We start from the raw sequence: 15,810 nt of genomic DNA, 5'->3' as shown, positions 1-15,810 counted from the left end.
GCATGTTTTAGCCAATATGTATTATTCTTTTACACTTTCCCTGAAATATGCTTAGACCATTATAGATTTTTGTCTTGTACAGTACCTAATCTCTTGGCTATATTTTGGGACTGTATCATTCGTTATAAATTGTAATCATGGAGTGATTTAATATTTTTCAAACTTGATTTATTCCAATTTTACTAAAACATGCATTTTGTGGGGTTTAGTTTGAGGTTGTTTTTCCCTAATTTAAAAAAATGTATTTTTAAATAGAATATGTTAATAAATTTTAATGAACTGTTTATTTCCTCTCTAATAAAAATAGTTTGCTCATTGATGTTTCTTGTGGCACAGGAACAAATAATTATATACTAATCAAGATCTTATCATTTAATATATCTGAATAATTTTTAAATTATACCCAGCTAAATACTTGTCTAAAATTAAAATAATTATTAAATTGTAGTTAAAAGTGTAAGAAAAGAATAAATAAATTTAAAAAAAAAATCCTTTTTTGTGGGTTATCCCTGACTGTACTGTAAATCCCCTTTCTGTTGGAAACACCCGTTTCATGGAGAATCCTCCTCCTGTGGGGAAATACACTTTCTGTGTTTAAGTCCTAATCTGTGCAGATTTGCTGGACTTAAATTCTTTTGAGTGGCAGAAAGCTGGATGTTATATGACTTTCATTTGAACGTGCTGAGAACCAAAATAACTAATGTAATAAAAAATACCTGGTTTAAACCATAAAAAAAAAACAGATTGTTTGGGTTTTAAAAAAAAGTTTTTTTCTCCAACCCTGCATCTAACAGAATTAGGAATGCTATTTGAGACTAATCCATTGCTTTGTCAATATTATCTGTAATGTCCAAAAAAGGGTAGTGCTTATGATTTTTTTTTTGGGTTTGAAAGCTCTATTGTTTTTCATGGTATAAATCACAGACATAATCTCTTTGTGCATCACTTTACCTAAGAATTTTGATCAGTCTAAAGTGTTTTTAGTCTTCTGGCTTTTTAATTTTTGGAATGGGTCTTCCTGTTACTAGTTTTCATGTTAATAACGGGGACACAAGAGGGTTTCACCGTATTTATATAAATTTCATCTGTTCCGACTGGTGTGTGCTCGCCAAATTAATTGTTTTGTATAATTACATATTTTCCAGATAATTTTTAAAATGGAATAGCCCATTTTGGTTTCTGTGTAAATGTTGTCTTTCCTAATGGTCTAAAGGGAATTAACCCTTTCTCTCTGGTGAAGTGATAGGGGTGGAAAGACCTTAGGACATGGGCTCTGTGACTTACCAGCCATGATTACTTTACTTTTTATTTTATTATCACATTGACACTAGTAAACAAGTTTTTTCTTTTTACTCTTTATATCTAATTATATATTTTAGGATATTTAATATAATTCACAAGAAAAAGATAATGTTTACAGTTAGGTAGCCTACCATCCTTTTAGTTCCTTAACTATTTAAAAAAAAATTATGTGATAAATATTGAAGCATGGAGCAGCACATATTGTTGCATTGCATTCTTTGCAGCAGACTTTATTTTGCTTTCTCTTATTGTGCTCTTTGCACACAACACATGTCCTGTATGCACTCCATTCATCGGAAAGATGAGGTCCTGATGTCAGTCTCGGTGGGAAGTCAGATTTTCTTTTCAGCCATATTTTCTTCTTTCTATGTTGTACTTTGCCAAAATTTGTTCAGTAAATTTTATTTGAAACTTTGTATAAAATGTTTTTAAAACAAATTTATTATATAAACAACATGAATTAACAGAGCAATATCAACTGTAAGGAAAGAAACAGCTTGTGGTACCACGTTGATGATTTCTTGATGCTTTTCACTGTACTCCTGTCAACCTATCCCATTGATTTATTGTACTCAAGTACAATATTTAGTTTAAGTTTTTTGTCTGGTTTTGTAGTCAATTTTGGAAGTTTGTCATGCCTACTTGATAAAAAGTTAAGAGTTATTTAAGGTATTTCAATGTTTGCTAGCCAGGGTTATAAAAAAGAATACTTTTTCAAATTATTTAGAAATAATATTGATGTTATAATTTGGCTAATTCCTGTAGAAGAGCTTATTCTTTGACTTATGAACGTGCATTTGTATGCTGCAAATGTTTTTTGTGACCCATACATTTTTTCTTTGAAATTACTTGCTTGAACTGGATATACGTACGTACTAACAATAGCTGTGTGCCAGTTTGTAATAGTGTAGTACAAACAATTCTAGTTTCCTTGTCATATAATAGTTAGAAGATATAAACCAAAATCAGTCTCCGAAGATCTTGTTTTTTCATGACAGATACAGGCCTTACCTTGTTCTCACTTCCGAGTACACCGGTAATATATTAATTCCATTCTTTAGAAACTAAAATTTTAGTATCCTTTTCTGCAGACTCACTCATAAAACAAGTTGCTTTGGATCTCTTGCATCCCATCAAGGGGACCCTAGTTTGATTCCCGGCGAAGTCAACTAGGATTTTTCACGAGTGGGAAACATGGCGGACATTGCCATGAGATGAGGTGTGTTTTCACTGGGTACTCATGTTTCCTCTACCAGTGTATTCTGCCAGCGCTCTATTCTCATCCCAGCAGACCTTGTTGTCTCTATCAACTAATTAGTTCATTAAAGTTTGCTTTTAAAAACCTTACAATGGTTGGTTGTCTGTGTATGGATCTTATTTAATACTCATTTTCAAAACAGTTCGTATTGGACTTGCATCATAACTTTTGATTATTTTGAGTTATGTTGTTTGAATGGTTCTTGCAATCTCGGATTCATTTGAAAAGTTTTTTTTTTAACATATGGCTGGTTACACTGTTATGTCATAATAAACCTCAATAATGTTTTTGAGGTTTCTTATGACATACAGTATAATCAGCAATGACATATGTCCAAAATACATATCATATCTTGAGTTATGTTCATGCCAAATGTAAAAAAATGTTGTTACTGTTCAGAAACACACATACAATTTAAATCAGATATACTATATCATTTAATCATTTTTGTACAAAAGCTCTTATAAATTAATTTTTGGTTCAGCTTTGTACCACTAAATTTTTGAAAGTATTTAGAATATTTTTAATTATTAAATAGGTAATTGATCTGATGTTCAAGACTTGATTAGAAACATAACCTATTTTTCTCTTAAAAAGTATAGATTTTAGTTCAATATTTTCTCAAATTATTAAAATCACATGAAAAATCTCACACTTAACAATAAGAAAAATCTTTGTTAAATTTCTTTGAAAGAAAAAAGAATGTGTTTTGTAGAAAACCAACTTATCTTATAAAACTTTTCTTGCATTAGTTATGCTGTAGTCTGCAAAATACATGGTTAGTAATATTAAAAAAATTATACTGTAGAAGTAAAAATTTTTAAGATTTGATAAACATATAAATCGTAAATTAACTTTGATGGTAGATACTAAAAATTTTTTATACATGGAATGAGTGAATCATTATTGAAATGCATTTTATATTTTGACGTGCTATGAACCTCTCACAAACCCCCCCCCCCCCCCCCTCCCTTCCTCCCTCCTTTCCTCCATCAGAGCCTTTCTGGAAAGTCTTTTACAAACATTAAATCAGTTCATTAGGCATTATTTAGCGGGAATGACTTAAAGTATTCTGCTTTTTTATCTCATGGTAATAAAGAATTGAAACTTAAAAATTTCATAAATGCTGCTCAGGTGTAGAATGTAAAAAAAAAATTAATCATCAATTTCTATGTTAGATAATGCAATAATTACAATTGTGTACATACTCTTGACTAAAAAATAAAATTAAGTCTGTGACAGCAGTTATGAATGAATTATTACCATTGTATACAATTATGATGAGCAGTGGTTGTTAGCCCCTGTAGTTTGAAAAAATCAGCCTCTTACATGTATATATATAAATTTTCTTTCGTTCATTCATTTGCCATAGTATAGAAGAAAATAAAGTCTTGAAACCTCAAACAGCTTCAGGAATGGTCTTTATTTGGGAAACAGTGATAAGTTACAAACCCGGCAATGGCAAGTTAGACTGGCTGTCTCTACTCAGTAACGTGTCTAAAGAGAACTAATAGTTAAATTTTAGTTTTTCTAACATTTTTCAACAGGTTTTAAAAATAAAATAGAATGTAGCTGTGTCATAATTATTTGTGGGAAAATAAATGTGGACTTCTAAGAGTATGTATGGTAGACATATCTTTGGTTCTCTATTGTTGCGACCTTAAATTGGCACGTAGAAATAATTGTTTGGATTGTAAATGTTTTTGTTTAGTAATAATTGATATATTATCACCAAATGTGTCATCATTAAAGGATAAGGGGTTAATCCATTGTCACGGGTGTGACATTTGCAGAGCAGTTTTCAGCCTTCAAAATAATTTATTACAACATTATGATTTATTTAGCTTTAAATAATGGTCACACATTTTTAGTACAATGCCAGGCGAACATTTTGAGCTAATTGGTTTTTGTTTTATTTGGTGGTTATTTTGATTCAATAACAGGGAAAGTTATGTGACGGGTGTGACAAAAATAGACAGTTCATTTCACTTACATTAATATCATTGTAAAATTCTGTGAATTTATCAGGATTAAAAATTTAAAACTATGATACTATAAAAAAGGATTTCAAGACAATTGGGTTCAAGCCCATGAAAATTCAATAACTATTACATCTGGTTACTAAAAAAAAAGTTATTCTGTCACGGGTGTGACACACTTTTGTCACGGGTGTGACACAATTCACTCCATGAAAAAATTATTTCCAGAGTTAACACAGTAATTACATAAACAGGAACTGATAATGTACAATTATGGCTTGTTTTCCATGCATGATATGAAATTATAAATGAAACATCAACCTACAGTATATTGAGACAAATCTACTGCGAATGGCATGGTGGAAGCAGCCCTTTGAAATGTGCCACCTGGTAATGATGGTTCTGGAAGTTTCATCACAATATCACTGGCTGACACCAGACAAATATCACTTTGTTGTGGAAAGAAAAAAATCCAGGAATCACTTTTCTTATGCAGAAATGTTATATGAAAATCACTGAACTCTTTACCCTCAATTTGACCAATAAAGTATTTCTTGGAATTCTTACTTGCAAATTCTACCAGGACAAAGTCATTCACTTGAAGGGTTTCTATGTTTACACCTACACACAAGTCAGATGCATTATGATCTTGATGATCTGAAAGTTCACTAGAATTCTCTTCTGTTTCATCCACTTCAGAATCTGAATCTGTATAAACGTCCTCTACCTTGCTCTTGAAAACTTGGCAAATATCAAGTTTGGAGGTACTTGTGCGTCCTACAAGTAGACTGTTAGCGGTGTTCACCTTGAAAATATGTTTTGACTGCAATGCTGGGATTGGTCTTACATTTTCCCATCTCTTTCCTAACATTTCCCTATTCTCTGCAATTGTCTGTGATGTCACATAAACAGTGTTTACAGTTTCGACAACAGTTTTCGCACATTCAAAAAAATCTACAGCATAGTTCACTATACATTTTCTTGTCTTTACTGCATTCCAAACCAGTCTCTTCACACAGCCACCAATTCCATCAACAGCCCCCTTCCCATGGGATGTGGCAAAGAATACCCACTCACCCTCCATGTCAAAATCAGGTTTCATGAAGCAAAGATTGGAGAGTGTAAATTTATTTTTAAACTGAGCTGCACACCCATCAGAAAAAAATAGTTACTTTTTTTATTTGTGGAAACTGTTTCTTTAACAGAGCAAAAATTTCCCTTAGATATACCCACACAGAGCATTTGTCATGAGTCAATTCATCACTGACAATTACGATTGAACGTGTCTCATTCTTTATCCAGGCACAGCAGGTAAATAAGGTTACTTGTGAATGAGCCCAATGTGCACTTTGGATTTCATCTTGTGAGGTAGCAAGGTAATTCTCAGCAAAGTCAACTTGTATAACAAAGTGGTTGTCTTGAGCATTTAACTTGCATTCCTCAAATGACTTAGCCTGAACCTTCTTAACGTAAGCATGTACCTTAAATGTCGGCAGTTGTGCATTCAACTCCTTAACAGCATTCTGTAAAGGACCTTTTATCTCTACAAGCTTTGGTCGATTGTCTAATTCACTCCATTTTTTCCGAATAATGGTTGAATTAACATCACAGTCATGGGGAAGAAAGATTTCATTAGCACAGACCTCACATAAACCAGTTGCACATTGCTCATTCAATAAATCACAACATGAGTTTTTTATCAGTTCATTTATATTACCTGGAAAGGTTTTAACTTTCTTATTGATGGATTCAACAAGATAACTGATGTTAGAGTGATATCTGCAAATGCAAACACTGTGAGGCATTTGCGAAGACAAAAGAACATGTTTGGGGCGAAGTTCATGCAACTTTGATCGCTTTATTTTTATTTCAGGACACTCTATGCGGAACAAGATAAATGCTTCCTTAACAGTCATTATCATGTGTCTCTTCTGTACAGAATAACGCACATCCATTTTAGAATCTTTGATTGATATGGCATCTTTGATGCCTGGTGCCTGGCGGCTCACATCGTCACGACAATAAAACTGTTTGACAGTACGTTGACACATTTCATCGCAAGAAGTGGATCTCTTTTGCTCACTTTTCTCTTCTAGTAAATGTTTTGCAACTTCCGGTGTGTCATGTACTAACTTTCTTATAACTGCCATTTTTTTCCTTGGGCTGTGTGGTAATACTTTTTTTATTCGATTTACTGCCTTGCCGAGAGATTGTGGGCAGCGATATGAGCCTAGGTTTGATTTAACATTTCTTCCACTTTTTTCCTTTTTGCTTTGCCTACACTGTTTTTGTCTTTCTGCATCCTGTAAACACTTTAATTTTAACTTCTGCTTGGACATCAGTTTTTTCGCACTCTCTCTTCTTTTCTTGTCCCTTTCCCGTTCCTTTTGCAAGTGTATTTCTCTCCTTTCTATGTCCTTCTTAAGCTTCTCACGGAGATTTCTCATTCGATCTGTTGAACTCATTTTATCTGAAAAACAAACAGCGACATTTTGGTGATCTACAGACGTACTCCTAATTAAGTTATATGTTGTTATTTTATGATATAACTGTCAAGTGCATAACCTCCATCTGACATGTGCAATTTTTACTACATCCTGCTCAAATAAGACAAAAAATTATTTGTATATATCTTTTCTGTCATGGGTGTGACAATCAACTAACGTTTTACTTAATTCCCAAATCATTGAAAGATAAGTTACTGTATAAACAGCAAGTCTTAACATTTTAAAGGCTTCCTACAAAATTGTCTTACAAAATACATATATGCAATTTCTTGTGTTAAGAAAGCTGAATCAATATTTTTATGTAGTGGTATCATAAAGTAGTCACGGGTGTGACATAAAAAGAAGCAAATTTTCTTTAAAAAATATAAGTTTTAAAAAATTGTAGTTTTTAGGATATAATTGTCAGCTACATAACCTCACTTTTAGAAGAGCAGATTTAACTACTTCTACTGAGATGAGAGAAAATTTACTCTTGTGCCTTTTTCTGTCACGGGTGTGACAAGACAACATTAAACTATTATGCCAATAATATTATAGATACCACTTACCTCTATCAAAACTTTTTGCCAGTTTCAATGAGAGTAAACTTGTTGGTTCAATTTGTAAATAGTTCAGCTGAATGATGTAAACATTGTAGCAAATATCACTGTTGCCAAAACACCCTAAAAAGGTGTGACACTACTCAAAAAATGAATGCAAACATACAAGCATTAAAAATTACAATCAAATTTTATTTAAAGTCAAATTATTTGATTAGGCACATAACATGAATCATTAATGCTAAGATGAGAATGTAATATTTAATATTTTATCTATTTTATTTTATTATGCTCAGACTCACTTTTACATAGATTCACCCCAAGGTGAATACTGATGTTATGATGAGTTGAGGTAATCCAATAAGATCCGGGTGCAACCTAACCAACCTTTTGGCTGGTTAATTAGAAATTAGCTTAAATGTTTTTGCAGCTTGGCCAATTCAGGCAGTCTTCTGGGCAATGTGTCAGTGACCACATCCGATTTTTAAAATTAAAAGTAGGCTCATATCTGCAAGCGTTGGCGTGTTTTTGTAAGTATGTGAACTATAATAACAGTTATTTTATAGGTTAAAAGAAATATACAGTTAAGTAGATTGTTTAACATGTTTGAAAAATTGTTTGCATGTGTGATGCATGTAAAATTTGCTCAGATTTTTAGGGAAGAGGGGTGGCTTGGTTGGGATGGGGAAGGAGTATAGTTGCATGATCTAACACCTCCACTACTGAAGTCCTGCACATGCATATATCTGCGTGCAAGTACTACCACAATTTTCACATATATATTAACTAAATGAACAGTTGTCATACTTAAGTTTTGCCTGTGTTCTATGGAATGATTGGGTTTTATGAACTTATATGTTTTTGTGTGGATGTATGACTTTTTTTATTTTGTTGACAGGGTGTGGTGTGGAGCTGTGCCCAGAACCATGGAATTTCGCAGCACTGCACTACATCACTGCTTCTTTATTTTTATGATGATGCTCAATTTAGATTTCTCAGAAAGCAGAAGGTTAGGTAAGTTTTATATATATTGGAGTTAAAATTTCTTCAAAAAATTAATGTAATCCAGTAATCTGGTAAGACTTGGTCATTTGCTTGAATTATTTCATTTATTTGGTTATTGCCAACAAATGAGTACTTTCAGTGTTGGTTAAGGCTCCGTCTCACACGTTATATTGATTTTTTTCATCATTACTAATAATTTAGTAATATTTATGTAAATTTATCACTATTTGTCCCTTGCATTTATTGTTGTCACAAATATTTTCAACATACATTCGCTAAGTGTTGTGAAATAGACGGGTACAAAGACATTACGGTACCTTTACATTTAAACATTGTTATTTGTATGAAAAGATAATCACAATCACAAAAAACATTTATGGTATTGTGAGTGCTGTCAGATGATTAAAGAAGCTATAGCTGCTACAAACAGGAAGTTTGTGTTTGGAGAAGTCAAGGTGTAAGGTGCCACCAATGACCACCCAAAATTCAAGCCACTTTGGCAACAGTTTGAGGCAGTTGCAGAAGTAAATGGGTGGATTGACAAAGAAAAAGCTACACTGCTTGAGCTGCTTCAGACCAGACCAGGACTATGCTATATTAGTAGATGCTGTTAAGCTGAGATATGGTGACAGACACATGGGTGAGGTGTACTGGACTGTTTTGAAGACACTTTTCACTGTGATCCTCAGAAACACTTCCAGGAGTTTGAGTCTGACATCGAAGGGCTTGTGCACCTTGCCTACCTAGAGGCCCCCCGCAGAGTTCAGACGGCATTAAGCTACTAATGCATTTATAGATGGACTCAGGTGTACAAAGGTCCAGCAAATCCTTTGTTTGGCCCTTCACAAGTAGAGTTGTGATGCCCTGGTTCATGACCTAGAGATAGAATCTGCACGCAATGCATCCAGGAACACCAACATCAAGACAAGAAGAACAGGATTAGAACCATACTACGAGAGAAATCCTAATGCCACCACCAATGAAGGTATTATCATCAGGGCTCTGAAGAAGCTTCTGAATAGGATTCGAGGCTTCCAGTTCCAGAGGACATGAGGTTGCCCACTTTGCTTTGCCTGCTAAGATCCAGGGCATGTTCATTGGGACTGCCCAACATTCAAGAAAATCTGATAGAAGAGCAACAGGAAAACGAGCAGTGACCAGTGTGAAGGGGCACATTTCAGCTTTTTAAGATAAATTCAAAAAATGACAGTCTGTTACTCAATGAATGGGTCTACATAATACAATATTTACTTACTGTCGACGTACTGGAGCATCAGCGTGTACATTTCGCAAGGATGGCGTTAATAAGACACAGCTGAGGACACCACTCCCATACAAGCTGTAAACAGCAACTGGAGAAACATCACCTGTGCATGATGGACAGCTGGATTTGGTGATAAAGATAGGGACTTGGGAATTTTTTCGGACATTTATTTGTGCTGATTTTACTATGAGGGTAATCTTGGAAATGTACGTCATGAATCAATGTGGATTTGTTCTTGACATGGAAGGTCAGGCATTGCGAAACAGAGGGTAAGAGGTAGCATTGTTTACCCCCAAATAATTAGAAGTGTCCATAATGCAGGTAGCAGTCGATGAAACTGTTTCAATTCCAGTCAATCATGAGCAGATAATAGCAGCCCGAATACAGGGACATCCTTAGGGCAACATGACCTACATCATTGAGCCAGATACGACAATAGGACTGGAGACTCCTGATCACCTCAGAGATACTAAGGTTGGTGAGATTGTACCAGTAAGGGTGGCCAACCTCTATTAAAAATAAAGATTTTAAAGCAGGGCGGACAAATAGCTAACAGTTAACCAGTCCTTTGGGTGGCACTCTTCCACCACTGAGCCCTGAACTAGAGCAGTTATTAAATTGATCTCATGAGAGCCTTGCCTGCCCCTGAAAAAGCAGAAGTTACTGCTTTTCTATGAAAAAAAAAACAGGATGTGTTTTCCTTGAGGGATACTGACTGGAAGAATGAACCTAGTTTAGCATTGCATTAACACAGGCACTGAAGAACCAATTCTGCAAGCACCATGACAGCTGCCTTTAGCAAAGCAAGTAGAGGCTGAAAATATGATTTCATTTATGAGGGGTGGGGGGGAATAGAGCCATCAATGAGTCCCTGGTGTCCCCATCCGATAAGGATGGCAAGCTTAAGTTCTATGTGGACTACGGGAAGATGAATGACATCACCAAAAAGGACAGCTACCCCTTTCCACATATTGATGATACTGTGGTCACAATTGTTTGCACTAGGTGGGTCCCAACACTGGACTTGAAGAGCAGTTACTGGCAAGTGGAGCTTCATTCAGAGGACAAGGAGAAGACTGCTTTCTCAACAGGAAGTGGATTGTTAAAATTCAGTGTGCTGCCATTTGGATTATGTAATGCTCCTGCAACTTTTTAAAAACTGATGGAGTGTTGCATGGCTTAACAGAGTAAAGATGTCTGGTATATCTAGATGACATTGTTGTAAGTAGAAATACAGTGAAGGAACATCTACAAAATCTCCAGGAAGTTTTAACAGGCTTCTCCATACACAACTCAAGTTAATCCCTAAGAAGAACTCCTTGTTCCAACAGTTAAGATTTCTAGGTCATGTGATATTGAAAGATGAAGTATGAACAGACCCTGAGAAGATCCAGCCTGTCAAGGAGTGGCCTTAACTTAAAAATAAACATCAGGTAAGGAGTTTCCTAGGACTTTGTACATACTTAGGAACTTCACTTTGTGCCTGGGTTTATAGCTATTTCCAAGACCACTGCATCAGCTGACAAGAAAAAAGACAGTTTTTTGAGAACTTCTGGGTGTGAGGCTGTCGTTCAGAACCTTCAGGAGGCACTGTGTTCAAGCCCTATACTTGTCTATCCACATCAGCATGGAGCGTATATCCTTTACACAGATGCAAGCGGAGATGGACTGGTGCTGTACTTTCCCAGGTTCAGGATGGAAGCGAACGAGTCATCAAGTACTATCTATTATCTAAGCCTGAACATAATTATGGTGTCACAAGAAAATAACTTCTAGCTGTAATTAGGTCCCTGAAGCATTTTCACAAGTTCTTATATGGGAGAAAATCCCTTGTATGCACTGACCATGCTGCATGTAAGTGGCTGTTGCAGTTCAAGAAGCCAGAGAGACAACTTGCTAGGTGGATTGAGCAGATACAGCAGTATGATTGGTGAATCGAACACAGGAAGGGCAGAACTCTAAGCAATGCTGATACCCTCTCTCGCCGACCATGCAGTGTAGACTACAACCACTGCAAAAGGGCAGAGAATAACAAAGGAATCAAAAACATCTGACATACAACTATAATTAACAGCAAGGATAAATGGGGCCATGCCAGCCTAAAAGTGGCACAGGAGCAAGATTCTGACCTAGGGCCCGTTATAGGTTGGTTATAGAGGGGTACAGGACATCCATCATGGCATGAGAAGTACAGTGACAGAAGGTTTGTGAAAGCTTATTGGGCACAGTGGGATTCCATAAGGATGGTGGATGGGTTATTGAAGAGAGCACGGAAGAGTCCAAATGGGAAAGATGTTATCATGCAATTACTCCACCTCATGAGCCTAGTGCCTAAAGTGCTGAAAGAAATGCATGGTGGGACCTCAGGAGATTGTCTTGGAGTAAATAAAATTGTAGCCAAGATTCATTATTGCTACTAATTGTTGAAGTGCCATCAGGATGTTGAGGCTTGGTGTAAACAGTGTGACACATGTTCATCCAGAAAAGGTCTATGTTACTGTATTTGTGTAAAAATGAGACTCTACAATGTTGGATCTCTATTTGACAGGGGAGCTATTGACTGACTTTTCTGGGCTGTTTCCCAAGACCAAAGATGGTAACCAGTATATTTTGGTGGCAGTTAATTATTTCAGTAAGTGCCTAGAGGCTTATGCTCTTCCAAACCAGGAAGCCATGCACTAGTCAACAGCCTTATCTGTAGATTCAGGGATACCTATGGAGCTGCATTCAGACCAAGGCAGCAATTTTGAATTGACTATATTCCAGGAGGTGCGTCAGTTACTGAGGATAAAAAAAAAACAGGTATACAGCCTTACATCCTTAGTCTGATGGCATGATGAAAGGTTCAACATGACCCTACAGAAACACCTTGCAGAGGTTGTGGCTGACCACTTACAAGATTGGGATAAACACACAAAATTATTCCTTATGGCTTATAGGTCTGCCATTCAAGACTCAACTGGAGAGACTCCTGAGAGTATTGTGTTTCGGCATGAGTTGAGGCTACCTTGTGACACAAAGTTCAACCGTTCTCGCCAAGAGCCAGCTAGCACCGACTATACCAATCATGTGGAGGAGTGTATGGCACTCATACACGATGAGGCTCGTAAAAACCTTCAATTAGCGACAAACCAAATGAAAAAAAGGTACAACTTGAAGGTAAACTCACTCGGATTTCAGGAATGTGATATGGTGTGGCTAAACAACCCGCAATGAAAGAAAGGCAAGTGCCATAAGCTTGAAGCGGTGTGGAAAGGCCCATATGAAATTAAATGTTTTAATGACTTAAGTGATATGGTCTATCGAATCCAAAGAGGAAAGAGGAGACAAATGAAATTGGTTCATTTGGACCGATTGAGGGAATATGCTAAAGAGATACGTTACCTGTTCGAGACAATGAGGTTTATAGGTTTATAACATTTAGATCTACAGCAAATTTTGTCTCTACTAAAGTTACTTATTATGATGAAAAAGTCTACAGAAAATCTGGCAACCGGATTATGATAGTTTCAAGATGGCCACCAGAAACCTTCAAAATTGGATAAAGTCTTACTTTCGTATTCCTTAGCACAAAATAATTATTGCTTATGAAAGTTATTGTTATTATGATCAAGAATTTCATTTAAACCAACAAATTTTGCCTCTGGGATCAAATGATTACCAACAGTGAACAATATAGCTAAAATACTTGTTATTAGGTTAAAACCTATTCACTGCATTTCGTTGTTATCTTTTTATTGTCAAAACAAATTTTATCTTTACTTAAAACATGACAATTTTAAATATAATACATACAGTAAATTCCTGATTATCCGGGAGTGGTGTATGGGTTAACCGTGCCATATTTCACTTCCATAAATCATAAACACAAAAATAATTTTTGAGTTTTTTTTTCTGTGCGCGCACAATGTCAACGGCACTTGTGTAGCATTAAATACAATGCAATGAATTAGTAATGCTATGACTTAATGTGACTAATCAACAAACAATAGTTTGCTCTTTCCTAAATAGCTATTCGCTTCCTTTGTTGCCTATTTATTTCGACACCGCCGGAGTGTTTGGCCAATTTTTGTATCCCGCCATCCCACATGTCAGGCATGTCCATAGCAGCTCTGGAGAGAAAAGCCAGAAGCTTTCAGGGCTAGTTAATATCATGCTTACAAGGATACGCTAAGGGCCAAATCATGGCAGAAACACATTTATTAAACAAAGTCAGGAATTACAATAACAGGTTAAATAATCTTTCTAACCATAAAAAGTGTTAATTTAATGTTTTTTAAAATCTTATTATAACTTAAATATATCTCCTATATCAAAAACATTATTATTTTGTAACTCAGAATTGTAATTGCCTGCATAGGAATGTTACGCTCAAATTCTATTATGTAAACACAGTGGGACATGAATTTTTAAATTTAATCTTAGGTTGTTTATTCTCATCACTTTGAACATCTGAATTTGAAATTAGAAAAAAAAAATGTACTGAGTTAAAATTAATACTAGTAATTTATTTATATTGTTGTTAATAATATGAATTTAGAAATCTGGCCTGGAATGAATAACCCTCTTGTGTAACTGCACTGTGTTTTAATTAGTAAAATCACTACTTTTTTTGTAATATTATTATTAAATTCAAAATTTAAATCTGAAACACTATTTAAGCAAATTTTTAGGTAGTAATTTTTTCAAGAATTAAGAGCACAAAGATTTTATTCACGCATTGCTTCAGGTTGTTTTTTTTTCTTTTTGCCTTCACAGAATATTCTTCTAATAATTTTTAAGCATCTTATTTTTCAAGTAAGAGTAAAACAACTTAGATTAGCTACATCAAGGCTCTGTTTAAATACTATAATTACTAGATATAATTAATGTAATACATTAAGTTCTGTTGTTACTTGTGTATTATTAAGAATATAGAATATATATGGAGACTAAAAAAAATTCTCGTTTTCAGAACAACCTCGCTATGACACTGCTTATGCATGTGAAAGCAAGACACTAAAAATTGAATGCAAGGATGGAGAAGTTATTCATCTGATCCGAGCAAATTATGGACGTTTTTCCATTACTATATGTAATGATCATGGAAATACAGATTGGAGCGTAAATTGCATGTCACCAAAATCCCTTAGGGTTCTGCATACAAAGTACGTACAAAAATTTTATTTTTTTTATTATCTAAAACTACCTATGATAACATTTTTTTCCCCCAAAAGATATTATTATATAGCTTGTGTGTACTTGTTATGTGTGCGCTTGAATCCGCATATTTTGTCATGCTTTATGATTGTTCATCAGTAGAAAAATAACTTTAAAATAAATGAAGATTTCTGAATTATTATAATAGGAATTTAAATTATTTTTATTTTTATGTTCTTTTGTTATGTAAAATGGTGTTTATACAAAGTTACCTTTATGTAATTATTTGGAAAAATTAGTGGCAGTTTAAATTAATGTTTATCAACCTGTAGTGAAGTGAATTTTATTTTATTCCCAAGGAATAAACCTGTAGAATCAAGGAGCATTCTTTCATCTTCCCTTCCCTCAGTTTTGTCAGTTTTTGAACAGTATTTTGATTTGTTTCAAATTTCATAAGAAAAAATTGCTGTTCAGCCAGGAAATCACATTTATACACATTTTTCATTTTGTTTTAATGTTGGTTAAGGCTTTATATATGGGTCAGTTTTTTCCACATGAGATGTTTCATTAAAATATTTTGTTTCTGTTTTAGGTGTAGTCAGCAACAGAACTGTAGCGTTCTTGCAAGTACAAGTATGTTTGGTGATCCATGTCCCGGCACACACAAATATTTAGAAGCACATTATCAGTGTATGCCAGGTATGAGAAATTTTTTTTCATTTGTTATCTAAGTGATTCTACCTTGTATTGAAATAAATATGTATAGTTTTGTCCTCTATAACAAGTTATGTTTCTAGAAACGTCAGCTTGGCTCAAT

General features: G+C 34.7%; 1 protein-coding gene across 2 annotated transcripts in view; it reads left to right on the top strand.

Moving 5' to 3' along the window:
- LOC134529554 (latrophilin Cirl) overlaps positions 1 to 15,810 on the top strand; it is a 128,544-nt gene that overhangs the window by 22,661 nt on the left and 90,073 nt on the right. For both annotated transcript variants that reach the window (XM_063363772.1, XM_063363771.1), the window contains exons 2-4: positions 8,484 to 8,599; positions 14,809 to 15,001; positions 15,586 to 15,692. In XM_063363772.1, coding sequence (XP_063219842.1) covers positions 8,512 to 8,599; positions 14,809 to 15,001; positions 15,586 to 15,692 — 388 coding nt within the window. In that variant the 5' untranslated portion in view covers positions 8,484 to 8,511. The remainder of the gene's footprint in view (positions 1 to 8,483; positions 8,600 to 14,808; positions 15,002 to 15,585; positions 15,693 to 15,810) is intronic.

The sequence above is a fragment of the Bacillus rossius genome, chromosome 2, assembly GCF_032445375.1.
Source record: "Bacillus rossius redtenbacheri isolate Brsri chromosome 2, Brsri_v3, whole genome shotgun sequence".
Classification (NCBI taxonomy): Eukaryota; Metazoa; Arthropoda; class Insecta; order Phasmatodea; family Bacillidae; genus Bacillus; species Bacillus rossius.
The sequence above is the reverse complement of the archived record's forward strand: the minus strand, read 5'-3'. Positions and strand labels throughout refer to the sequence as shown.